Source organism: Seriola aureovittata, chromosome 21 (assembly GCF_021018895.1).
Source record: "Seriola aureovittata isolate HTS-2021-v1 ecotype China chromosome 21, ASM2101889v1, whole genome shotgun sequence".
NCBI classification, from domain to species: Eukaryota; Metazoa; Chordata; class Actinopteri; order Carangiformes; family Carangidae; genus Seriola; species Seriola aureovittata.
Genome location: NC_079384.1, coordinates 261,426 through 289,193, shown reverse-complemented (window position 1 = coordinate 289,193; position 27,768 = coordinate 261,426). Strand labels below are relative to the sequence as shown.

Genomic DNA, 27,768 nt, shown 5'->3' with positions numbered 1-27,768 from the left:
TAACAGGTGTTACACTGGGTAAACAGAGGACACACTCGTCTCTCTGTCATCCTGTCAGCTCTAACCCTGAACACTCTCTCCCTCTCTCCTGTCATCCTCTCCCAGGAGAGATGAAAGGATGAAGGAGAAGACAAAGAGCAGAAACTGCAGCTGCATCCAAAAATCAAACCTCCACAAAATATATCTTTGTTTGGGTACACACACACACACACACACACACACACACACACACACAACAGAAGCGGGGGGGTATTTTGGGGATGGGTGGGGGTCCATCTGAAGCCATACAGTACCACATCATCATGGTGGTTTCTATGGTAACAGGGTGTAAACACACATACACACACATAAGGACAAAAAAGATAGAATTCCCTCTCAGGCAATGTTTTTGGTCTCTGAGGGTCTGCAGTATTGATTACCCAGCATTCCTTGCTGCTCCTCTCTAATGAGCTTACAGAAGGACAAAGTGCTGACGCCAACACACATACACACACACACACACACACACACACACACACACACACACACACACACACACACACACAGTCTCTGTGAACAGATGCTCTTTAAACAAATAAACAAGTGAGTGTGATCCAGTTTATCTGATACCAATATTATCAACCTGTAATCAATAATCAACACAGGAGCCTCTTATTATAAGAAAGGATGCTGGAGTTAGTTAAATGTCTCTGGTGAACCCTACCTCTGGGCCAGTTCATGCTCAGATGCTCTTGGTCTAAGTTGGACCCCCACAGGAAGTGGTTTGGATCCAAGTCTGACACATCCTGAAAACACAACTTCCTGTTTCTGTCTCATGACAGACCAGAGAAGGTCCTGAAGACCAACAGAGGGACCAGAAGAGTCTCCAGGTGAACCTCCCTGATGAGATGTTCACTGAGGTGTGAGAGCTGTTTATTTCCTTCAGGTAATGTCTTGTTGTTGTTCTCTCCCAGCAGCAGCAGCAGCAGAAGAAACTCATCTCGCTGATATTTGTATGAAGATAACCTCAGTCTGTGACCTCTGACTCCTGATCAGCTGCTCACACACACAGTCACGCAGGCTTATCGCCGTGGTAACCACCCAGCATCAGCATTCTCAGCTGATTGTCACCTTATGTTCAGACACAGACTCAACTTATCTACATTCCTCCTCCTCTTCACCTCTTCCTCCTCCCCTCACCTCCTCCTCCTCTCCTCTCTCATGTTGTCTCCTTGTCTTTCTCCATCTATTTCCTCCTCCTCCTCTGAATGAGGGAGCGAACGATCAAGGTCGTAAATCTACACGCAGGACAGATTAAGCTTTCAATTTGTTATATGATAAGTAGGGAAGACCCGACACACACACACACACACACACACACACCATTAGTGCTCATATTTACGAGCAGGAAATTAGGACGCACAGCAAATTTATCTCCGGGAACAGAAGTCACACACACACACTGACACTGAAAACACACACATGTGAACACACACACACTGTGTTGGAGTTAATATGCTCCATGAGGTAGAAAATGTAGTCACAGTGTGAGGAGGAATTATACTGACGGTAATGTGATGCCACACAGTGAGAGAGAGAGTGTGTGTGTGTGTGTGTGTGTGTGTGTGTGTGTGTGTGTGTGTGTGTGTGTGAGAGTGTGTGATTTACTGCTGTTGGCGACTCTGCCTGTTAATCTGATGCGAGTCATTTCCACTGCTCTCTCTCTCTCTGTGTTCAGGTTCTTTACTTTAAAGCAGTTGCTGGTTAATAGTCTGATGTCACTTCCTGTCCAGCTCAGTCTCAGCAGCTGCTACAGGAAGTGATGTCATCCTGATTTTAACTAAGTTACACAACAAGAAAAACTACAACTCCCATGATGCATTCATATAATGTCAACAGATTGTGAATAACTGGAAAAACTCCCATGAACTCTCAGAGCTTTAGACCTGTTTGACCTTTGACCTCTAATCTAATGTTTTAATGTCCCACACATTTAACACCTCGAAGGTTGTTAGTCCTTACAGTCACCTGAGTCCTGGCTTGGACAGGTGTTCAGTTGTTTCAGGTGTCGTACACCTCCTCCTCTGTTCAGTCAGTCCTCTCAGGACTACATGTGGACACACCTGTCCTAAGATGAGTCCCAGGTCCTGTAGATGTGGGTGGACTGTTGAGTCCTGACCTGAGGAGCTGGATCTCATCTTCACCAACCTCAAGCTCTGACAGATCCTGACCTGAATCACAGGTAGTTCTAAGTGACACGACACCCCCCACCTCCTGAGCTGCTCAGACTCGCGTATCAGACTGAGGGGGAGTGGTTTCATCTAGAACATTCACATGATCCTTTGGTGGCTCTGAGACTGAAGTCTGAAGACTGGTGAACACAGACGCAGAGTGAAGCATGCTGGCAGATTATGATTTATCTGGTTATCACCATCATTATGTGCCAGTAGAAGCAGAGTCCAGTTATGTCTCCTCTGTGCTGCAACAGGTGTTTGACTCTGGACAGGTCTGTTTGGCTCCATGTTAGTGTCTCTTTTAAAAACACCAGTTCCAGCTCCAGCTCTTCAGTCCCCCTCCTCTTCCCTGCCTGTCTCTTTCTACCTGTCATCCATGTAAATCAAACACCACAATGTGACATTTTCAAAAACTGTGTTTGGCACCGTAATACTGATGTGATGAGGTCATTGGTGAGTTTATAGCCAATCATAGTCAAGGACCAGCTGATGCTTCCAAGGTCAAGGATGAGGATCAGAAAAGAACCGTTACCCTGACCTTAAACTAAACCTGATCCTGACCTGACCAGAATGTCCTCACAAGTCAGGTCCTCACTATGGTAGTCATACACAGAGACACACACACACACACACACACACACACACACACACACACACACACACCTGTCCCCACATGACTGATGTAACAATAAAACCCAAACTAAAGGAAACTTGAATAAATTATCTCTGTTGGAAAAACTATTTGTATTTAATATGTAAATGAGCAGAACGTTCTGCTGTTAACGAATACATTTGAATACAAATTAGAGCAGTCAAAGATAATTAATGACAACTGCCAATTAGCAGCAGAGAGTTAATTGATTAACGACCTGATGGAGAAGGAGAAACTAAAGAGAGAAGGAGGATGAAGGAGCTGTCAATCACAAACTGATCACATAGATTCTTTGATGGATGAAGACGAGGTGAGGTCCCCTGTTTCCTGCTGCAGTGTGTCACCAAACACTCAGGAGAACACGACAGAGACAGCACAGTGTTGGTTCTCTTCAGTCTGGATCCACCTGTTCTCCACCAAGATCCACATCAGACCCTACCAGTCTCAGGGCCAGATCTTAGAGAAACTAAACCCCCACCTCACGGAAAAAAGTCTGCAGCGCGTGTTCATAACTTAATTGAACACACACACAGACACAGAAGGTAAATGCTCTTTAAGACGTTGAGTCCAACGCTTCTGTTTGATGATGAATCATGAGAAAAACCTGAAAGCTCTCAGTCTGTCCTGCTCCATTACTGCTCTGTGTTCACAGCCGGCGGAGCTGCATGTTTAATTCATTCACCACACACACACGCACACACACACGCACACACACAGCGTTCATCGGTTCATGATTAGCGTGATGAATCCAATCGTCTCGACCTCTGACCTCTGCTGTAATTGGACACTAGAGAAGCTGTCAGGCAGCAGTGTGTCTTCAACACGCTGCTCTCCGTGTTCTTAGCGTGTTCTCTGTATGCCCTGGTCATGTTCTTAGAGAGTCCTATTTGTCATGTTTTGTATGTGTTTTGTGTTCTCAGTGTTTTTTTATTAAACGTTCTCAATGTTTGTTCTCAGTGTTTTTTTTAATAAACATTCTCAGTGCTTTTTATTAAACGTTCTCAGTGTTTTTTATTAAACGTTCTCAGTGTTTTTTTATTAAACGTTCTCAGTGTTTTTTTATTAAACGTTCTCAGTGTTTTTTATTAAACGTTCTCAGTGCTTTTTATTAAACGTTCTCAGTGTTTTTTGTTAAATGTTCTCAGTGTTTGTTAAACATTCTCAGTGCTTTTTATTAAACGTTCTCAGTGTTTTTTATTAAACGTTCTCAATGTTTGTTCTCAGTGTTTTTTTTAATAAACATTCTCAGTGCTTTTTATTAAACGTTCTCAGTGTTTTTTATTAAACGTTCTCAGTGTTTTTTGTTAAACGTTCTCAGTGTTTTTTTATTAAACGTTCTCAGTGCTTTTTATTAAAGGTTCTCAGTGTTTGTTAAATGTTCTCAGTGTTTTTTTTTATTAAATGTTCTCAGTGTTTGTTCTCAGTGTTTTTTTTAATAAACATTCTCAGTGCTTTTTATTAAAGGTTTTCAGTGTTTTTTGTTAAACGTTCTCAGTGTTTGTTCTCAGTGTTTTTTTATTAAACGTTCTCAGTGTTTTTTATTAAAGGTTTTCAGTGTTTTTTGTTAAACGTTCTCAGTGTTTGTTCTCAGTGTTTTTTTATTAAACGTTCTCAGTGCTTTTTATTAAACGTTCTCAGTGTTTTTTGTTAAATGTTCTCAGTGTTTTTTTGTTAAACGTTCTCAGTGTTTGTTAAACGTTCTCAGTGTTTGTTTGCAGTGTTTTTTTTTATTAAATGTTCTCAGTGTTTGTTCTCAGTGTTTTTTTTAATAAACATTCTCAGTGCTTTTTATTAAAGGTTTTCAGTGTTTTTTATTAAACGTTCTCAGTGTTTTTTTATTAAACGTTCTCAGTGTTTTTTATTAAATGTTCTCAGTGTTTTTTATTAAATGTTCTCAGTGTTTTTTGTTAAACGTTCTCAGTGTTTTTTTATTAAATGTTCTCAGTGCTTTTTATTAAAGGTTCTCAGTGTTTGTTAAATGTTCTCAGTGTTTGTTCTCAGTATTTTTTTATTAAACGTTCTCAGTGCTTTTTATTAAAGGTTTTCAATGTTTTTTTAGAAACGTTCAGTGGTTTTTTATTAAACATTCTCAGTGTTTTTTGTTAAACGTTCTCAGTGTTTTTTAGTAAACGTTCTCAGTGGTTTTTTAGTAAACGTTCTCAGTGGTTTTTTATTAAACATTCTCAGTGTTTTTTGTTAAACGTTCTCAGTGTTTGTTAAACGTTCTCAGTGTTTTTTGTTAAACGTTCTCAGTGTTTTTTGTTAAACGTTCTCAGTGTTTGTTAAATGTTCTCAGTGCTTTTTATTAAACATTCTCAGTGTTTTTTATTAAAGGTTTTCAATGTTTTTTTAGTAAACGTTCAGTGTTTTTTATTAAACATTCTCAGTGTTTCTTAAATGTTCCCAGTGTTTGTTAAACGTTCTCAGTGTTTGTTCTCAGTGTTTTTTTATTAAACATTCTCAGTACTTTTTATTAAAGGTTCTCAGTGTTTGTTTTCAGTGTTTTTTAGTAAACATTCTCAGTGTTTTTTTATTAAACGTTCTCAGTGTTTGTTCTCAGTGTTCATTTTAATAAACATTCTCAGTGCTTTTTATTAAAAGTTCTCAGTGTTTTTTGTTAAAGGTTCTCAATTTTGTTTTGTAAACATTCTCAGTGTTTTTTATTAAACGCTCGCAGTGTTTTTTGTTAAAGGTTCTCAGTGTTTCTTAAATGTTCCCAGTGTTTGTTAAACGTTCTCAGTGTTTGTTCTCAGTGTTTTTTTTCATATTAAACATTCTCAGTACTTTTTATTAAAGGTTCTCAGTGTTTTTTGTTAAAGGTTCTCAGTATGTTTTGTTTAATGTTCTCAGAGTTTTTTGTTAAAGGTTCTCAGTTTTTCTTATTAAATGTTCCCAGTGTTTGTTAAACGTTCTCAGTGTTTTTTATTAAATGTTCTCAGTGTTTGTTAAAAGTTCTGTGTTTGTTAAATGTTCTTAGTCTTTTTTATTAAATGTTGTCAATGTTTGTTTAACGTTCCTAGTGTTTTTTGTCGAATGCTCTTAATGTTTTTTTATTAAATGTTCTCTATTAAAATCTTCCACAGATTGATGGTTCTATTAGAACTTATAAACCAACATATATCATGTTCATTTTTAAAAATAAGGGTTCTAAAAGGTAAACAAGAAAATGTGCAGAACACAGACTCAGATACATGTTGTGCTCATCACAAACACTCAACTCTCCTCAGAACAACACCAGGTATAAAAGCTTCACAACGTTCTAACAATGAGTATATGAAACATTAGTACTTCATACTGACAGGTAAACGTGTCATAGAACAGGTGTGTGTATGTGTGTGTTTGTCTTGTAAGATTTATGTTTTGTTCTTTTGTTTGAATAGACTGAACTGTCCTTCATGTCATATACAACTACACAATAGAACAGCTGTGCGTGTGTGTGTGTGTGTGTGTGTGTGAGTGGAGTGGTCAGATGTGTTTGGGCCTGTCGCTCTAATTAACGCCAAATGCTGGACAGGTTTTCTGCTAATTAACATCCGCGGCTGGTTTGAACATGGAGCTAATTAACAGCTATTATGACTCTCTCTCTCTCTCTCTCTCTCTCTCTCTCTCTCTCTCTCACACACACACACACAGATTGCCTTTTTATAGCTGGAGACAAAACGTGTGATTTTGCATACTTATAAAAAGTCCTGTAGGGTTTCTGTGTGTGTGTGTGTGTGTGTGTGTGTCAGGTGGCATCACAGGCTGAAGAACAGAGCACCAGCTGTTACAGTGCTCACAAACACACACACACACACACACACACACACACACACACAGAGACAACATCAGGTCAAGGAGATGAAATGGTGTCCAGATGTGACACAGCTGGTTTCAGATGTAATCTCACTAAAATCCATCAGACTGGTACCATGACAATGCTTCCCTCTGATTGGTTGGCAGGAGCCATCAGTGCAGACGGATCCATCCACAAAACACCAGGACCAGATTCAAAGAGTCGTTGATGCTGAGGTGATCAAACAGCTGACTGTGATTGACAGCAGGATGTCTATTTCCTGTGCGGTTCGTCAACACATGAGCCATTAAGCAGGATCAGGATCAGGATCAGGCTTTCACAGTCAGATCAGGATCCGGTCAGTGATGACACTGAACCTGAGACTGTAAAGAACATGGTTTCTGATTCTGGGTCAGCACCAGCTCAGAGGTGAAACATCCTCGATTCAACTCTTCTTAGAGAACCATGACCTGGATGACTGAGAACCTTGAGCATCACGTGAACGGATGTGGTTTTTATAATTGAACGCTGTACAGAGCCACCGGCTCACCTGAACAACCTGCAGACTGACTTGTCAACAAAGAGCTTGGATGATGTCTGGAGGGTCCAGCCGGGCTCAGACCTGTTGACGGTCTATCACAACGATACCACACAGGTGTGATCAGGGCAAACAGGCTGTAACTATGGTAACAAGAACTGTGTGACAGGGTTACACAAAGTCTCTACCACCTTCACCTGGACACCAGAACTAATGACTCACAGATATGAGACAAATCTTTTAGACCAGGACCAGATCTGTGTATGTGTGAGCTGTGTAAATGAACAAGAGAAACCTAATCATGGATCTGATGGATGTGGTCAGGACCAGAATCGTGCTGGTGGATATTTGAGAGAGAAAACTGCAGCAAAATCACTGTATCAGCTTTCTCTAATGAAGTAACAACAATGACACACACTCACACACACTCACACACACACACACACACACACACACACACACACACACACACACACAGGCACGCATGCAGTTTTTCACATTGCGTAAAACTGATGAAATGTTTGATATCAACAAATAGAAACTAAAGTGGAAGAATTTTAAAGGCCTCAGTGTTAGACCGTCTCCAGGATTCAAACCCAAACCCTGAACTGGATCAAAGACTCAAATCTAAGATTAACATCTCACAAATATTCTGATTCCTCCTCCTATGGCAGACAGACAGGGTCAAACAGAGCGACAGGAATATTCAGACTCTGACATTTCACTGCTAAACAACCTAATGTCAGCTGTCAATCACTACTGCTCTCTCTCTCTCTCAAACACATATGAACACACACGGGTTTTCCAGGCCTGGAGAGTCCTTTACTGGGTTTCCAGACTGATGCAGAGAGGAGGAGGAGGAGAGGAGGAGGAGATAATTAAATTAGATAATGAGGAGTCCATCATCTCTCTCCTCACCGCAAATGAAAACAGACAATTCGTCCTCCTCTTCATCACAGTGAGGAGGAGGAAGTTATTAAGAGACAGACCACAGTACTGAGTCTGAGTCTCAGAGCTCCACCGACACGCACTCACTCCTTCATCACCATGAACACACACACACACACATACGCACACACACACGCGCACACACGAACACACACACACACACACACATACACACGAGCACACACACACACACATACGCACACACACACGCGCACACACGAACACAAACACACACACACATACACACGAGCACACACACAAACACACACGAGCACACACACACAAGCACACACACACGCACGCACACACACATACACACACATACACATGAACACACGCAGACACACACACACATACACACGCACACACATACACACAAACACAACCACACACATACACACAAACACAACCACACACATACACACGAACACACACAAGCACACACAAACACATGGACACACACACGCACACACATGCACACACATACACACGAACACACGCGCACACATACACACGAACGCACAGCAGAACATAGTCCCCAGTAGATGCAGTATTCAAAGCTGTAGATGGCCTCGTTAGTTAATAAGGAGGCAGTCGTTATGTTTTCTTCACTTTTTTTTAAAAGAGGAAACTCAACTAAACTCACTGTCATAAAACCAGAGTTTAATAACATTCAACATGTTCAACCATCAGCTGTGACACAGACCACAGTACAAGACTCTGGTAAACCCTGAGGAACCCTGCTGTACTCCCTGTATACTGTCCCTGTTCCTCCAGGTGATGAGCTTGTTTCACCTGTCAATCACCTGACAGACTGTTTCTGAAGAGCTTTTGTTTGACCAATCACACGCTGATGAAAACCAGAGAAACAATATGTTGACCAACAAAAAAAAACATGTTGACAAACACGGAGAAACATGTTGTCCAACACAAAGAAACATGTTGACCAACACAGAGAAACATGTTGACCAACACAGAGAAACATGTTGACCAACACAAAGAAACATCATGTTGACAAACACAAAGAAACATGTTGACCAACACGGAGAAACATCATGTTGACCAACACGGAGAAACATCATGTTGACCAACACAGAGAAACATGTTGACAGAGACAGAAAAACATGTTGACCAACACAGAGAAACATGTTGACCAACACAGAGAAACATGTTGACAGAGACAGAAAAACATGTTGACCAACACAGAGAAACATGTTGACCAACACAGAGAAACATGTTGACCAACACAGAGAAACATGTTGACCAACACAGAGAAACATGTTGACCAACACAGAGAAACATGTTGACCAACATAGAGCAACATGTTGACCAACACAAAGAAACATGTTGACTGACACAGAGAAACAACATGTTGACTGACACAAAGAAACATGTTGACAAACACGGAGAAACATCATGTTGACCAACACAGAGAAACATCATGTTGACCAACACAGAGAAACATCATGTTGACCAACACAAAGAAACATCATGTTGACCAACACAGAGAAACATCATGTTGACCAACACAGAGAAACATCATGTTGACCAACACAGAGAAACATGTTGACCAACATATAGAAACATGTTGACCAACACAGAGAAACATGTTGACCAACACAGAGAAACATGTTGACCAACATATAGAAACATCATGTTGACCAACACAAAGAAACATCATGTTGACCAACACAGAGAAACATCATGTTGACCAACACAAAGAAACATCATGTTGACCAACACAGAGAAACATCATGTTGACCAACACAAAGAAACATCATGTTGACCAACACAGAGAAACATGTTGACCAACACAGAGAAACATGTTGACCAACATATAGAAACATGTTGACCAACACAGAGAAACATGTTGACCAACATATAGAAACATCATGTTGACCAACACAAAGAAACATCATGTTGACAAACACAAAGAAACATGTTGACCAACACGGAGAAACATCATGTTGACAAACACAAAGAAACATGTTGACCAACACAGAGAAACATGTTGACCAACACAAAGAAACATCATGTTGACCAACACAGAGAAACATGTTGACCAACATATAGAAACATCATGTTGACCAACACAAAGAAACATCATGTTGACAAACACAAAGAAACATGTTGACCAACACGGAGAAACATCATGTTGACAAACACAAAGAAACATGTTGACCAACACAGAGAAACATGTTGACCAACACAAAGAAACATCATGTTGACAAACACAAAGAAACATGTTGACCAACACAGAGAAACATGTTGACCAACACAGAGAAACATGTTGACCAACACAGAGAAACATGTTGACCAACACAAAGAAACATCATGTTGACCAACACAGAGAAACATGTTGACCAACACAGAGAAACATGTTGACCAACATATAGAAACATGTTGACCAACACAGAGAAACATGTTGACCAACATATAGAAACATCATGTTGACCAACACAAAGAAACATCATGTTGACCAACACAGAGAAACATCATGTTGACCAACACAGAGAAACATGTTGACCAACACAGAGAAACATGTTGACCAACATATAGAAACATGTTGACCAACACAGAGAAACATGTTGACCAACATATAGAAACATCATGTTGACCAACACAAAGAAACATCATGTTGACAAACACAAAGAAACATGTTGACCAACACGGAGAAACATCATGTTGACAAACACAAAGAAACATGTTGACCAACACAGAGAAACATGTTGACCAACACAGAGAAACATGTTGACCAACACAAAGAAACATCATGTTGACCAACACAGAGAAACATGTTGACCAACATATAGAAACATCATGTTGACCAACACAAAGAAACATCATGTTGACAAACACAAAGAAACATGTTGACCAACACGGAGAAACATCATGTTGACAAACACAAAGAAACATGTTGACCAACACAGAGAAACATGTTGACCAACACAAAGAAACATCATGTTGACAAACACAAAGAAACATGTTGACCAACACAGAGAAACATGTTGACCAACATAGAGCAACATGTTGACCAACACAGAGAAACATGTTGACCAACACAGAGAAACATGTTGACCAACATAGAGCAACATGTTGACCAACACAGAGAAACATGTTGACCAACACAGAGAAACATGTTGACCAACACAGAGAAACATGTTGACCAACACAGAGAAACATGTTGACCAACATAGAGCAACATGTTGACCAACACAGAGAAACATGTTGACCAACACAGAGAAACATGTTGACCAACATAGAGCAACATGTTGACCAACACAGAGAAACATGTTGACCAACACAGAGAAACATGTTGACCAACACAGAGAAACAACATGTTGACTGACACAAAGAAACATGTTGACAAACACGGAGAAACATCATGTTGACCAACACAGAGAAACATCATGTTGACCAACACAGAGAAACATACACACAATATCAACAATTAATTCTGTAGTCTTTCAGGAAACCAGAGGTTGTTGAGAGACTAAGGCAACAACAACAGGCAAAAGGACTGAGCAACTGAAGGTGAAGTCAGAGGAGGGTAAACAGTTGACTGACAGATGATGTCACCTTGACAACCGCCCTGTGTCTTCCTTTGAGCAGAACAGCTCGTTAACAGATGCCTTGTTAAGAGCTCGTTAACAGAAACAAACAACAATCAAATAACAAAACCAAACATAAACACACAGCTGCCAATCAGGCGAGAGAGAGAAAGAGAGAGAGAGAGAGACCCTTGTAGTTAATTAGTCCATCTGATGCAATGTAAAGCTACGTCCTGAAATACCGGAGTGTGCGTGTGTAAGGAGCAGCCATTTTTTCTTTAAAAAAAACTTGTTAATCAATAGTGATGCGTCGCTACCAGCAAAACTTACTGATGATCAATACACACACACACACACACACACACACACACACACACACACACACCACACACACACACACACACACACACACTGGAGTGTGTCACTGGAGTGACACAGTGGAGGAAACACCTGTTAAATACCAATTAGGAGGAGGAGATTTACTTCATGTCTCCTTCATCCTTTGTTTTTTCCCTCTATCTGCCATTCATCCCTCCTTCAGGTGAAGGGGGGGGGTTGAAAGCGTAGAGGAGGATCAGTGTGTGGTGTTAAAGAGGAGGAGGAGAGATTTGGTTATAAAGTCAGAGTGTGTCTCCTCCATCACAGCGTCTGATGTCTAATGATGAACAAGACGATCAATACATCACCTCTAACAGCTCAGGCTGTCAGGATCACACACACACACACACACACACACACACACACACACACCTCTGTACCTCAGACACAAGAGGATAGATACGTGTGTGTGTGTGTGTGTGTGTGTGTGTGTGTGTGTGTGTTTCTGATTTTTAATTTGCTAGATGAGTTTTTGACGTCAGCCTGAACAGGACCTAAGAACCTCCACCTCCTCTTGACCCAGGTCAGGTAATGGTTGGCTAATGGAGACCTGACAGGTCAGCTGGTTGGTATTTGCAGTCACTGACTTTCTCAAGTCTCTAATCTACTTTGAGAGGTGTTCCTAATATTCTCATGTATGAAAACATGACAAAAAAAGCAGCTTTAACGCTGTAAAATAAAAATTGAAATACAGAGGTCACTGTCACTGGATTAGATCAGACCAGATTACATTAGATTCGATTAAACAGGTTCAGATCATTATTGTGTAAATACACAGATAATAAAGACGTGACACTTTATTAAAAAACATATTCAACATGATGATGATCAGATTGATCTGATATTTGAAATTTCATTGACTAAATGTTTTACAGTCATGTGGTGCGTTCGTGTTCAAGTTTCCTATCAGCTCTGTTCAAACAGCGGCAGACGGTGTATTCAGGGTCACACTCTTCACTCCGTGACCGTTTCCCAGGAAGAAAAAAATATTCAGCTACACTTCATCTCTCCATTGACTCCCATGCATTCATACATTTAACATTTAGCCAGCCTGGGGCCTCTGGGGGCCCCAAACATTATTCTGCTGTCAGTCACCCTGAAACACGGCCAGTAATGAGATTCCATCCAAAACCAACCTGCAGCATGAGAGGGAAATCACACCTACGCCTGCTACATGATTGACAGCACGTCGTCCTCCCATAATCCCACGCTGCAGACACCAGAGACCCTCGCAGACAGGAGATTGTACCCTCCCCAAAAAAAAAATTCTCACATCTGGTATTCAGAGCGAGAGCGTAAAAAGATGAGAGCTGGTCCCATCACCATCATCATCAGCTACAAACAGAGACGAATCAAATCTCACCTGAGACGAGTTTCTGAGACGAGCCGATTTAAAGACCGAAGATCATTGTCTCCAAACGTTCTCACAGTTGGCGCTCAGAGGGGAGATCGTCCCATCATCACTGACCCTCAAAGGCTTCGCAACAAAGAGCCTGAACATGAGACCAGCAAGGTTCAACCTCGGCCTCATGGGGCGACGGCAGCAGTTACAGTCGACTGGATCAAAGACTGAGGCGTCTGTAAACCACTGATTAATACTGATGCTTCTTTTTACACTTCTCTGACAGCTGCAGAGACCGGGACCAGGACCAATGTCAAGATAAACGTCTGTTTACTCAATAACAAATCCAACCACACCAATCCTGTCTCACCTGAGACAGGTGAGAGACCGGTCCATAACAAACTAACAAATCAAACAGCTTCCAACTCCCCAGTACTGCACGATTCTCCCACTGATAGATGCTCCCCCCACCCTACCATCTACTCCCAAGTACCTATTTTCTACCTGGGAAGGAAGAAGGCAAAATAAATAAATTAATTAATACCTAACACCTTATTTATTTATTTCCTGTATATATATATTTTTTTTCTCTCTCTAGCTGTCAGTCAAAAAGCTGTCAGTTGTTCTCTGTAGTAGTGTATGCCATCACGTTACATTACGTTACGTTATGTCTTATGTTATCACACAAGAATGTCTGTTTACAGAGAGGAACTGAATGAATTTAGTTTTCTCATTCACCACATAACGAAATGTTTCTAAATCAAAGTGAATCTCATCAGAAACATGACGTCAACTCAACAACAACAACAACCAGAGAAAGGAGACATGGCGTGACCTGTGGATTCATCGTGCACTGGTTTAATTACCTTCTCAAACAGGAAGTCAAAGTACCTGATTTCAGTGAAGGGAGGTGATTCTCCGTGAGAGGAAGTCTAAAGGAACGACAGATGAACGTCCTGAAGCCGATGCCTCCAAACAACCTCTGAGGAATCAGAGACAGAAACCTGACATCGTCACTGTGAGCACATTTGCAGATGACACTACTCTGTTTACCTGAGCTCTGCAGCAATGTTGTTTCACGAGAACATTTCATTATAACATATCTACAACAGCAAAATGTTCTTCAGACAGAATATCAGGCCCTAATGAAGAGGGCTCTGCTTCATTTGGCTCTGGAGAAAACCTGAAGACCTGCTCCAGCTAAGGATAAACCATCACAGTTCTGCTCTAAAACTACTTGGTGGAGGTTAGAAAAAGGTTGGTGGTCAGCATTGACTGTTGCTAGGAGACAGGACTCCAGCCTCAAGTGTCAAAGTCCAGAACCTTTAATATCCAGCCCTCAACCTGGACCGGAATCAGGACCGGTACAAGAGACAAAAAGCTCGCTAGTGTAACACAGAGCAAGACCAGCTCCACAACAGCTTTACAGTGAACCTTATGTTGAGATTTTATTTGGTTGACTGTCGTTTCCAGGGTGAAACGAAATATCTGTATTTGGATTCAAACAGACAAATATGAAATAATGTAAATGTAGCAGTGGCGTACTTGAGTCTTTTACTCATGATGGTTACGGTAATATTAATCTCTATAAATAACATTAATTTTTATTTAAATATTATTGTCTATAAATGTATTTATTTATTTAACTTTAAATCATATTTATATAAATATGTATAGTATATTACTATTCATATAAATCATATGAATCTCTTTAATTAATATTTATTTGATTTTAAATCATATAAATCTTTTTATTAATCATATTAATATAACACTATTCATATGAATCATATATATGGGAGGTTAACGCAAGCGGTGCACCAGCAGCTGTGAATGTGAAACACTGGTTCTGGGTTCTGCAGCGACTTTAAATAAAAGTGGTCTGAGTGTTTGTGCTCTCAGCAGCAGAGTCTGACCCTGACATGTTTCCTGTTCACTGGACGCCGCCGAAAACACAGGAGACCTTCCCATCATGCATTTCTGCAGGCAGAGGGAGAAAAAAGAGCCGCTGTAATATCACCACTTCTCTTTTCAAAAAGCTGCTGCAGTCACATCCATCCACTTATACCTCCACACCTCCATCACTCCATCCATCCATATTCCCTCCTCCCTCCTATCACAGCCTCAGAGAAGAGAGAGCGAGAGGGAAAAGGGGGGAGGAAGGAATGAGATTAATACTCAGGGGGAGGACGAAAAGAGAGGAGGAGGAGGGGTGAAGAGAGGAGGAGGGGGAGGTGAAAAGAGGAGAGAAGAGCGTATGATTCCTCATGGGAGAGAAGGGGGGAGGAGGGGAGGAGCAGCAGGGAGGAGGGAGAGTAAAATAAAAGACAAAAAGAGGAGGAGGAGGGGGAGGTGCAGCCTCACTTGGACCAGATCAGCCCAGTATCTCCAGGAATGATGCTGAGTCTTTGTGGTCTGACTCTGATCCGGACCTTCATTAGACTGTAGAGCTGAGACATGTCCCACATCCCTGATCATGTTTGGGCTGACACTCATCACACCAGCAAAGTCCCAGTCCCAGTCCCAGTCCCTGTCCATATCCCAGTCTCAGACTGAGACTGAGTCCAAATCCCAGTCTCAGTCTCAGTCCTAGTCTCAGTCCCAGTCTTAGTTTCAGTCCCAGTCTCAGTCTCAGTCTCAGTCTCAGTCCCAATCTCAGTCCCAGTCTCAGTCTCAGTCCCAGTCTCAGTCCTAGTCTCAGTCTCAGTCCCAATCTCAGTCCCAGTCTCAGTCTCCGTCTCAGTCCCAGTCTCAGTCCCAGTCCTCTATGAAACACACTGGTCCCATTTAAACCCTCTGAAAATCAGTTTATGAACATTCCTCTTCTCTGTAATAAAAGATCTCTGTGGATCACATTGTCCTCAAAGACAGAGACATTGTCCTCAAGTCACAGAAACAGAGAGTCAAAGACAGACTCAGTCTTTATAAACTTTGTCCTGCCTGTGGAAGCTTCTACACTGTCTTTAAGGTGTGACGGTCAAATAATGACGCTTTTTAATTTGAACGGAAGAGCATCAGTGATTATTCTTCCACACGCCTGACATTCACACACCTGCACAACAAGCCTGGATTCAGAAGCAACAATCTTTTCTTGTTGTTTAAATAAATGTGAAGAGACATATCAGCTTTAACACTCTCTGTCTCTGTCACCACAAAAACACTCTGACATGTTGATTTGAAATATAAACACACAGATTTATACATCAGGTTTGAATTATAATAACACACTGACTGCATGTCTGTCACACACACTTACACACACACACACACACACACACACACACACACACACAAACACACAAACGCATAAACACACACATTCAGGCCAGACAGGAGAAATATGTTGCTATTAAAAGAATGTGGGCGAGAGAGAGCGTGAAATACATTCAGGAGAGATCAACACACACTGCATGATAATACCTTGTGTGTGTGTGTGTGTGTATGTGTGTTTGTTACCTGTCGATGATGACGGGGTCTGATGGTGTCTCATTTCTGTTTCCACAGCTCTTCTTATCACAGCAGCGACTGACACAGACAGAATAATGAAAAGTTAAACTGGTTCTTTATTTATTTCTCTTTAGTCACAAAACAATTAAATTTCATTGTTTTCTTGTTTTCAGGGTGAGAACCAGAACAGATGATACACAGGCCCAGTCAATCAGGTCCTGTATGGTCCTGTTGGACTGTTGCAGGTATCAGGTGTGTCAGCTTGTCTCACACCTGAAGGTGTGATAACACAGTGTGTTATCTATCGGGAGAGGTGACTTAAGTCTGTCTGGACCAGGTGTGACTGTCCTTGGGTCTATAAGGAACAGATGTGACTGAACTTGGGTCTATAAGGAACAGGTGTGACTGTACTTGGGTCTATAAAGAACAGGTGTGACTGTACTTGGGTCTGTGAGGGCCAGGTGTGACTGTCCTTAGGTCTGTCAGGACCAGGTGTGACCGTCCTTGGGTCTGTCAGGACCAAGTGTGACTGTACTTGGGTCTATAAGGAACAGGTGTGACTGTCCTTAGGCCTGTCAGGACCAAGTGAGACTGTCCTTGGGTCAGGACCAGGTGCGACTGTCCTTGGGTCTGTCAGGACCAAGTGTGACTGTACTTGGGTCTATAAGGAACAGGTGTGACTGTCCTTAGGTCTGTCAGGACCAAGTGTGACTGTACTTGGGTCAGGACCAGGTGTGACTGTCCTTAGGTCTGTCAGGTACAAGTGTGACTGTCCTTGGGTGTATAAGGAACAGGCGTGACTGTCCTTAGGTCTGTTAGGACCCAGTGTGACTGTCCTTAGGTCTGTCAGGACCAAGTGTGACTGTCCTTAGGTCTCTCAGGACCAAGTGTGACTGTCCTTAGGTCTCTCAGGACCAAGTGTGACTGTCCTTGGGTGTATAAGGAACAGGTGTGACTGTTCTTAGGTCTGTCAGGACCAGGTGTGACCGTCCTTAGGTCAAGACCAGGTGTGACTGTCCTTGGGTCTGTAAGGACCTGGTGTGACCATCCTTGGTTCAGGACCAGGTCTGACTGTCCTTAGGTCTGTAAGGACCAGGTCTGACTGTCCTTGGGTCTGTCAGGACCAGGTGTGTCTGGTGTTGGGTCTGTAAGGAACAGGTGTGACTGTCCTTAGGTCTGTCAGGACTAGGTGTGACCGTCCTTGGTTCAGGACCATGTGTGTCTGGTTTTGGGTCTATAAGGAACAGGTATGACTGTCCTAAGGTCTGTCAGGACCAAGTGTGACCATCCTTGGTTGAGGACCAGGTGTGACTGTCCTTAGGTATTTTAGGACCAGGTGTGACAGTCCTTGGGTCAGGACAAGGTGTGACCGTCCTTGGGTCAGGACCAAGTGTGACTGTCCTTAGGTCTCTCAGGACCAAGTGTGACTGTCCTTGGGTGTATAAGGAACAGGTGTGACTGTTCTTAGGTCTGTCAGGACTAGGTGTGACCATCCTTAGGTCAAGACCAGGTGTGACTGTCCTTGGGTCTGTAAGGACCTGGTGTGACCATCCTTGGTTCAGGACCAGGTCTGACTGTCCTTAGGTCTGTAAGGACCAGGTCTGACTGTCCTTGGGTCTGTCAGGACCAGGTGTGTCTGGTGTTGGGTCTGTAAGGAACAGGTGTGACTGTCCTTAGGTCTGTCAGGACTAGGTGTGACCGTCCTTGGTTCAGGACCATGTGTGTCTGGTTTTGGGTCTATAAGGAACAGGTATGACTGTCCTAAGGTCTGTCAGGACCAAGTGTGACCATCCTTGGTTGAGGACCAGGTGTGACTGTCCTTAGGTATTTTAGGACCAGGTGTGACAGTCCTTGGGTCAGGACAAGGTGTGACCGTCCTTGGGTCAGGACCAAGTGTGACTGTCCTTAGGTCTCTCAGGACCAAGTGTGACTGTCCTTGGGTGTATAAGGAACAGGTGTGACTGTTCTTAGGTCTGTCAGGACTAGGTGTGACCATCCTTGGTTGAGGACCAGGTGTGACTGTCCTTAGGTCTTTTAGGACCAGGTGTGACAGTCCTTGGGTCAGGACCAGGTGTGACCGTTCTTGGTTCAGGACCAGGTGTGACTGTCCTTAGGTCTTTTAGGACCAGGTGTGACAGTCCTTGGGTCAGGACCAGGTGTGACCGTTCTTGGGTCAGGACCATGTCTGACTGTTAATCATGTTCAGTTGAGGCAGGTTTTCCTCATGTCCATTTCTGATCTGGTTCAGAATGCCGGACCTGTGACAAACCTTTAGTCCAGGTCCAGTTTCCTACCTGCACATGATCTCATGTGTCAGCAGAACTCGGCACATCTCTGGATTCTTGTCCTGACCTTCATAGATGATCGCCTGAAACACACACACAGGTGTAGTGAGCCTAGGGATTAGGGTTCCTGGACTCTGACCTGCTGCAGGTCATGTGATGAATCTCCCGGGTAACGATGTGTCTCCCCCTTCGTTCTCACAGCAGAAACAACTCAATTAAAGCTGCGTTTCAATTGTCTCAATTATGAGTGATTATTAACCATTAGCCTGAGAGAGGGAGTGTGTGAAGTGAGCAGGGCAAACATTTGATCCTCTGAATGTTTCATTACAGCTGCAGCCTGCAGATATTCATATGAAACAGCTGGAACCAAATGCATGAAAAGCCTTCTTCACAAAGAACGGCAAATGACGCCTGACGGGCATGCTCGTTAAAACCTCACTAATTGAATGACTCGTTAGATTTAAATGCTTCAACTGTTGCTTGATTCTATTAATGTCACTGTGAACAACAGAGAGAACAGACTGGCACAGAGAGAGACTGCTGACTGGACTGTTTTTATCAGAGTGGAAATGTCTGCAGTCCTGTCAGCGCCCCCTTCAGGACGCAGCATTCATTACAAACAACAGCCTGATCATTTCTCTGCTTTCAGAGGAGCTAAACATGTAAAGTTTGTCCTGAGGGAGGCGCTACAGGAAACATCATAGGGACATTAATTGAAAATGAAATGGTTTATCATCTGGAGAGCAGGACAAAGATCAGGAAGTGTTCAGGAAGTGTCTCAGAGAAGGAAATTAGTCAGAAATTCACTTGTTTGGTTCTACTGTCAGAACTATAGGAGTTAAATCATTTTATCAACTTTGTCATCACTTTTTGATGAGATGATTGTGATTCCTCTCTGTGCTAACGTCTCAGCACATAATTCCTTCTTTGTGTCTGAGAGAGTGTTAAAACAGTGATGTCTCATTCTGCTCAGCAGTTGTCCTTCTGCTGAAGGTCAAGGCCGAAGCTTGAACAACTCTGGAAACACTTCATAACAAAACCCCACAGTCTGTGTTAACAGGGACTAATCAGGTGTCAATGGACATGTTATTGGACATTATTGGAAATGTTACTGGACATGATATTGGACATGTTATTGGACATAATATTTGACATGTTGTTGAACATGTTACTGGACATATTATTGGACATGTTATTAGACATGTTGGGCATATTATTGGACATTTTGGACATATTGTTGGACATATCATTGGACACACTGATGGATATATTCAGTTTGGACATATTGGATATATTGTAGGACATATTGTTGAACATATTATTGGACACCTCAGTGAGACAGATGAACTGGTTTAGCTGCTAACCATCATGTAACCAGCTGTTTGTTAAACAGTCCAGCAGTGACACTGAGTTGTGAAGTTTCAGGTGCAGGTGAGAAATGAAATCTGGTCCAGTTTGATCCAGTTTGATCCAGTTTCAGTAACAGATCTGAGTGTTTAAGGTTTATCAGTATATATCAGTTTTAATAGTCTGACTTTTATAATTAATGTGTAACAATGTGTGAACAAACAGTTGACATGTTCACGTCCATGAAGCTGATTTCACAGCTGACAGTCAGCGTCTGTTTGTCGAGGAGGTGAAACTGAAACAACCTGATCCGTTGTTCAGATGATGAAGAGACGAGAGTTTAACAGATGGTTCGAGCTTCACTCTGCCTGCGATCACAGACACTCAGTAACGTCTGATTTATTATCTGTGGTGTCGCACGCCCAGGAGAGACAGAGCAAGCGTTGTGTTAAGTGTTGGCTGCTGGAACAGCAGCAGGAGTCACTCAGATGTGTTTGTGTCTGCAGTCGACTCTGTAACAACAGATTTATCCACAGTGACACAGTCTGACTGCTCACATCTCACTGTACAGATGAAATCAGCCATAGGAGACACGGCTCATCATCTCTTGGTTTATTCTGGTGTTTCCTGAAAACACACTGATCCACAAAGTCATTCACTGATGAAACCTGAACATTTACTAATGGCACACATACATGATTATCATTAAGATTTCAAACAAATTCAGCAACTCCAAATAAACTGCACTATTGTGAACATGATGTTCACCTGTTATTCACCTTTTCTTTACAGCTCTAATAACAATTCACCCACTGGTATTTACTGTGCTAATTAAACTGTTTCAAAGTAAGGAGGAAGTGAACCAGACGTGGAGCTGGAGTCAGTGACATCACTACATCTCCCAAACTGAAACGTGCCAGTCCTATTGGCTGTTGTACAGATGACCGTGTGTGGACATGTGTCAGCATGAGTGGAGCATTTCAGAGAACCTGCTACTCTTCACCTGGACAGGTAACAGGCTGCTACCTTTATGTTCCTGTAGTATCTGAATTTGTGGTAGTGGTCGGTTGTGTAGGTAGATTAACATGAGCAGCTGTGTTGAACGTCGCCAATAGTTTAACTTTAAGATTGTGGACGTGATGAACACTGCAGTCAGTAGGAGGCACCAGCAGGAGTTCATTCATCTGCTGAATTAATTGATTAACTTGACTCTCGTAAATGGACTGGAGTTATGTTTGCGCTTCTGTTCAGTTTGGGTTCATATTTCTATGAGACAACTCAGAGACATATCCAGCAGTAAATCAGGAGTATTTCATTATGAAGGTCAATGAAGAGGAGGAAGAGGGGAAGTCTGTCAGATCAGAAAAACAAAAATGTTTCAGGTGTCAAAGTTGGCCTGAAGCTTCATCTGACAGCTCAGACTGCGGGGGGGAAAACATGCTCTTATTTTGAAATCAATGTCTCTCTGGTCATTAATGTCATTGAATTGGTTGACTGATTGACCTTTGATCTGGTGATGATCATTATGATTTGACTTTTGATTAGTCAAGTTGAATTAGTTTTTCTCTCATCAGCTTGATTTGTTTATTTCACTTGCTGATAATCAATAATCAGTATCTTACCTGTTTGGTCATGGAGTCGATCAGTCGGACGTACAGATCCTGCTCCGTTCTTACTCCTGAACACACACACTCATTAATATTACTACATAATATTATTATTGTTTGAACTGTCAGAATTTTTATTTACAGATATTTAGTGTAAGAACAGCTAAAGACTTCATGAGAAAACCGATGTGGGCTGTGCTGTGTGGTAAAACAAGCGTACCCACCGTTACTGTAGAGCAGCTGCAGTTTGTAATGAATCCCGTTGTTGGTTTTCTCTCCTGTTGGTTCCTGGACACAAAAACACAAATCAAACTGAAACTGAAGTAGAAACAAAAGGAACTTCACTTCCATGGGTGTGTTTGGTTTCTGTGTCAGGTCCGCCCTCCCTCTCTGTGTTTCTCACCTTCTCTTTCTCCACGAAGTCCACGTAGGCGGTGCGTTCGATCTCGACCGGCTGACCCTGGCGGTCGTACAATGCCAACACAAAGTGGAAGAAGTTGGACTTCCTCAGATTGGAGGGTGGCTGCTTCTCAAAGTGAGCACGAGCTAACCCCACCCCGCTGAGAGACAGACAGTAAGTCATGTGAGGAGACAAACCAAACAAACCCAGCACAGTCTTAGTGATGATGTTTGAGGGTTTAATGACCTGATGACATCATGTCTTAAAATCCAACTGTTTCTAAAGAGATATTATTAAACTCAACATAAATGGTGTAAATGACAAATGACGTAATGACAAATTATACAAATGATGTAAATTATGTAAATAACATAAATGACAGTACAGAGGCTTTGAAATATTAAGTAAAAATGATCATTTATAGAAAATAACTGAAAGATCAGTTGTGAAAAATGTATTTATTTTTACACGGGTGTGTTCAGACTGATCACAGTGAATTTCAGCGGCACGATGACTCCAGATAAAGTTGGTGCTGAGAGATGAGTGATGCAGATTCACTGTGGACAAATTGAGCTGAAGATGCATCAAAGCAAACGAGTCGACCCGATGAACGTAGAGAAACAAAATGAAAACACTTTCAGTTTGTGTTGGGTCCAAATCATCTTGGCGTTTGTGTTACTGTCTGACCCCGCCCACGTTACAACATTTATACCTATTATTTTTTTCTTTAATCTGAAACAGTTGGACGAATCATGAACTCTGATTGACCTCCTGCCTGTGACCTCTGAACATGATCCGGCTACATTTTGTCTTTGTCAAGACGAGTAAGTGAGAAAACACAAACACAGAGTTTCTCAGACCGAGCTGAGCCTCGAGTCTGTCTCTCTAAAAAAAGATTTTCTTTCTTCGTTTTTTTCCCCTGATTTTTGAACCAGAAGACCTGGAGATACAAGGTTTCTTCGTGTTGTGAACAATTTCAAAGTTCAGGTGAAATAAGAAAATGTTCATTTAGTGATTTTATGTTTTAGTGATTTTGTTCTGATTCAAAAATGGAATAACTCCATGCGAAGAATTTAAAAGCCTCCATGTGATCTGAGGCTTAAATCAAATGCTCCTCAGAGGAATAATTCAGCGACGCCGGTTCAACATCACAAATCCCATCAAACATGTCAACCAATCAGTTTAAATTTTTAAAAAAAGCATCAAATAATAATAATAAAGTGTTTCTTTAAACAAAAAGAAATGGAGACAAAATAAAACAAACTAATGATAAATGATCCAGGGTGAAAAATGTCATCATATATGATCAGGAAAAAAATCAATCAAGTGTTGCCTTTAAACTGTCAGACATGTAAAACATCTTTTCATCACAACTTAAATCTTAATTCAAGACAATAATTCAGTGAAGTGAGGAAAGTCCGGACTGAAAGATTCATATAAATATGAGGCTCTTCAGTCAGATGTGACACGGAGCTTCGGGCTTTAACCTCCACATGAATGAATCATGTTAACAGCAGCATCTTGAGACTGCAGGGAATATTTCACTAAACAACAGAGACAATAAAAATCACTTTAAATTCACAGCAAACACTGGATCACATCTTCATGTCAGGATTTATAAATATTCATATTAAAGAAGTCAAACTGCCGCTTTGACCCCGACTGTAAACTTGCTTCTTCATTAACAAACACAATTTGTCTTAGTGTTTTTAGATTTGTTGAATTTTAACAAAAGAAAAAGTCAGGTGCTTCCAGTCGACACCGAGATGTCCTCAAGTTAAAAATATTAAGAGAGGAGTTTAAATAAAAGTGAATTCATGTTCATAAAGACGAGTCTCAGCTGAAGCTTCATGATGATTTTATTGTACAGTATATTAAAATGGATCTTTATGATCTTACTCATGCTGAAATGTCTCATTCACTTTCGTAACATGCCTGAATTCATGTCACTGCACACTTGAACATTTTTTATAATTTTACACATGATAAAATATTAAAGGTCAAGTTTCATAAATGTCTCAGGAGAGACAGTTTCTAATGATCACAACTGTTTTTACTGAGTCTCACTTCACACTCACGTTCTCCGTCACCTTCGCTGAAGAGAATCTAAATTCATTGGAGCTTTACCTTACACGCATATTAACCTCAATAATTATTTCATTTACGTCCATTTAAAATATAATGTGGATTTTATTTATTCTGCTCATTTAATGTATTTGTGTTATTCAATATTAAAATCAGCTTCACCCTCTCACACACTGTTAAACACTGTTTCTCACAGTGTCAGTGGAATTTAATTAATTTTAATTTACTGTAAATAATATTTTTTATTTTATTCTATTCAGCTTTTAGGATTAAAACCTGAGCTTCATCACTTCACTCATGTGAAAACTGAGACCTTCCTGGTGTTAACCAACGAACCGCTCTGAACATCTGCAGGACTGTGTTTTAAGTCACCTTTAATTAGATGAATAAAAACCTGTTTGACACTGAAGCATCTACGTGATGAGAACATTGAAGTTTCAGTCTCACTCTGAGCTGCAGTTTGAACTTTCAATTAAAGCAGTTTTAATTTTTATTTTTGAGAAATATTAGAATTCAGATGAATGTTTCTGCTGAAGAATCAAACTCTGACATTAAAAACAGAAGAACTATTAGAGTACCTGGCATCTGCTCTTTGTTATTTTATTTATTATATGTTAAATGTAATCTGACGTCTGGAATAAATTCACTTCATAAACTGAATTTTTTTTCTGCTGAAATGAATGAAAAATTTTCTCTGAACACATTTTTGTCTAATTCTTCTCCTAAATTATGTTTGACCTTCGACCTCAGAAACATCTGAAAATATTGTCTTGTAAAAACTGTAATATTAGAAACATCACTTTTCTTTTATTCTCGTCTGAACTAGTTTTCAGCTGAACACTGAAAACCTTAAAACCTTTAACAAATATTAGGAATTAAATTTGATATTTTTAATTAGAGAAATTTAGATTGTGACATTTAAATGTTGGATAAAAAACAGAAGAAATATCCTGAACTCACTGATTAAAGAAATGTCCCTGATTTTACTCAGAGAACAAATTTAAATCTCTCTCCATCTCATCTAAATGTTCCTGCTGACTTACTGTTTGTCTATTGGGACTACAGCTCCCAGAATCCCTCTGGGGCAGCGGTGAGTTTACCTCTGAGCGGCTGTGTTGGCATCCACCACGCCGGCCGAGTGCATCCAGGAGCGAACAGCCAGCGGCTCCTCCTTCATGCTGGCTGTGGCCCCACGGGGCAGATTGTCCTGGATCCCGAACATCTCCGGGGCCCCAACTCTCTGACCGTCACTGCCGCCGCTGCCGGACGACCACAAAAACAATGCAACACGATGAAAAACAGGAAGAAGAAAAGTCCAGCAGAAAAAAAAACCCCTCAGCTCTGCTGGACAGACGAAAGCTTGTTCTTCTGGTCGGTCGACAATTTCGTCACGAACATTAAACCTCGAAGTCAGAAACCAATCGGCAAGGAGGAAATAAGAAGAAAGAGGGAAGGAGAAGAAGGAGAAGAAGAAGTTCAGCAGGACTTTTATTATTCTGCTGAACTTTGTCTCTGTTAGTCAGATTTAATTAAACTTTTACTCAGGACAGAAAAAATCCTCCGAGTTTTTAGGGATATTTTAAAAATTCTCAGTCTCGGCCGTCATGTTGAAACCCGGCGTGAAAGAAAGGAGGAAGAGGAGGAGAAAAAAAGGAAAAGAGAAATAAAATCCTCAGAGGACGAGAAAACGGGGGGAAAAGAGAGCCGGGTCCGGACAGCGAATCGAGCGCAAGCAAAGTGTCTTTTTTCTTTTCCCCAAAGAGAGGAGGAGAGGAGGAGAGAGGAGAGGAGAGAGAAGGAGAAGCAGGCTGATGATGGAGGGATGAGGAGCGGAGGAGAAACTCTCAGCCCTGCGGCCCCACAGGACTGGACGCCAAAACCCAAAAACCCCACGGGTCTTCCTCCAAGCCGCTGACGACATCACAGCGGGGGGCGGGGCCTGACCATACAAGGCAAGGAGAGGAGAAGTGAGAGAGAGAGTGTGTGTGTGTCAGGGAGAGAGAGAGAGAGAGAGGGGAGGAGGTGGAAAGGCGGGAGCTCGAACCAACCAACCAGAGAGAGAGAGAGAGAGAGAGAGAGAGAGAGGCCTTGATCGCCCGGTACAGTCATTCCCTCTCTCTCTCCAGTAACGTGTAGAATCTGAACTGTTTTGGTTTAGACTTCAACCACAACAGTATGGTGGGAAGCCAGTGAGGGATCTGGTCCTGCTGGTTGCAGTAGAGTCCTGATCCCTGTTCAAACAGATGTGAGACAGATGTGAGTCTCTGAACTGAGCCTCAGTCGAACACTGAAAACCTCCCTTCATGGTAATTGATCCAGATTTGAAGTTTGAGATTGTTTGAGCCAAGATCCAGATCCAGATCCAGATCCAGATCCAGATCCAGATCCAGATCCAGATCCCTGTGGTCAGACCCTGCTCTGACTGGATGAACAGATGAGGTCTCATTATGGTATTTTGGAAGATGGTGCAGGACACCTTGTCCAGTTTTCAGAGCTGAGGCAGGAAGTCCAGACACCAAAGATCAGGGTTCAACCCTTATCTCAGACCATGGTATACCTCAACCTTTACCAGACCTCAGCCAAACCTGAACCAGACCTGAGCCAGACCTGAACCACAATGAGCCAGGCCTGAGCCAGACGTGCACCACATCTGAGCCACACCTCTGCCAGACTATAACCGGACCTCCAACAGACCTCTGCCAGACCAGAACCACATTGACCCAAACCTGAACCACACCTATGCCACACCTCTGCCAGACTTCATCCAGACCTGCACCGGACCTGAACCAGAACTCTGCCAGACCTCTGAGAGACTAGAGCCATACCTGAACCAGACTTGTGTGGGGTGTGCTGGTTTCCTTTAAGCACAGTGATCTGGTCGGTGTGTGTGCAGGTAGAAATGTGACAGAGAGAATGTGTGTTTTCTAAAGCACGATCATCATCATCATCTTCACCATCTTCATCATGTTCATCTCAATCAGTGTTTTCTCATGCTTTCAGACAGGAAGTGAGACAGGCTTTTCCAGAGTAACAGCGCTCCAGTCTTCTGGGGACGAAGGCCTCCGAGGCTCCGAGGGGTGGACCGAGTCCGGACTGAAAAACAACGAGAGGAGGAAGGAAAAGAGAGAGAAGAGAGAAGGAGAGGAATCAGTTTAAACTGAGGAGGGAAAGAAAAGGAAGAAATGACAAGAAGAGAGAGA

At 41.9% G+C, this 27,768-nt stretch overlaps 1 protein-coding gene across 4 annotated transcripts in view; it reads right to left on the bottom strand.

Moving 5' to 3' along the window:
• Positions 1–26,514, bottom strand: part of ebf3a (EBF transcription factor 3a) — a 48,599-nt gene extending 22,085 nt beyond the window's left edge. For all 4 annotated transcript variants that reach the window (XM_056366904.1, XM_056366906.1, XM_056366905.1 and 1 more), the window contains exons 1-6: positions 25,669–26,514; positions 22,487–22,643; positions 22,308–22,371; positions 22,099–22,154; positions 19,139–19,212; positions 16,854–16,922 (exon numbers count right to left, since the gene is read on the bottom strand). In XM_056366904.1, coding sequence (XP_056222879.1) covers positions 16,854–16,922; positions 19,139–19,212; positions 22,099–22,154; positions 22,308–22,371; positions 22,487–22,643; positions 25,669–25,790 — 542 coding nt within the window. In that variant the 5' untranslated portion in view covers positions 25,791–26,514. The remainder of the gene's footprint in view (positions 1–16,853; positions 16,923–19,138; positions 19,213–22,098; positions 22,155–22,307; positions 22,372–22,486; positions 22,644–25,668) is intronic.
• Between the last annotated feature and the right edge of the window lie 1,254 nt (positions 26,515–27,768).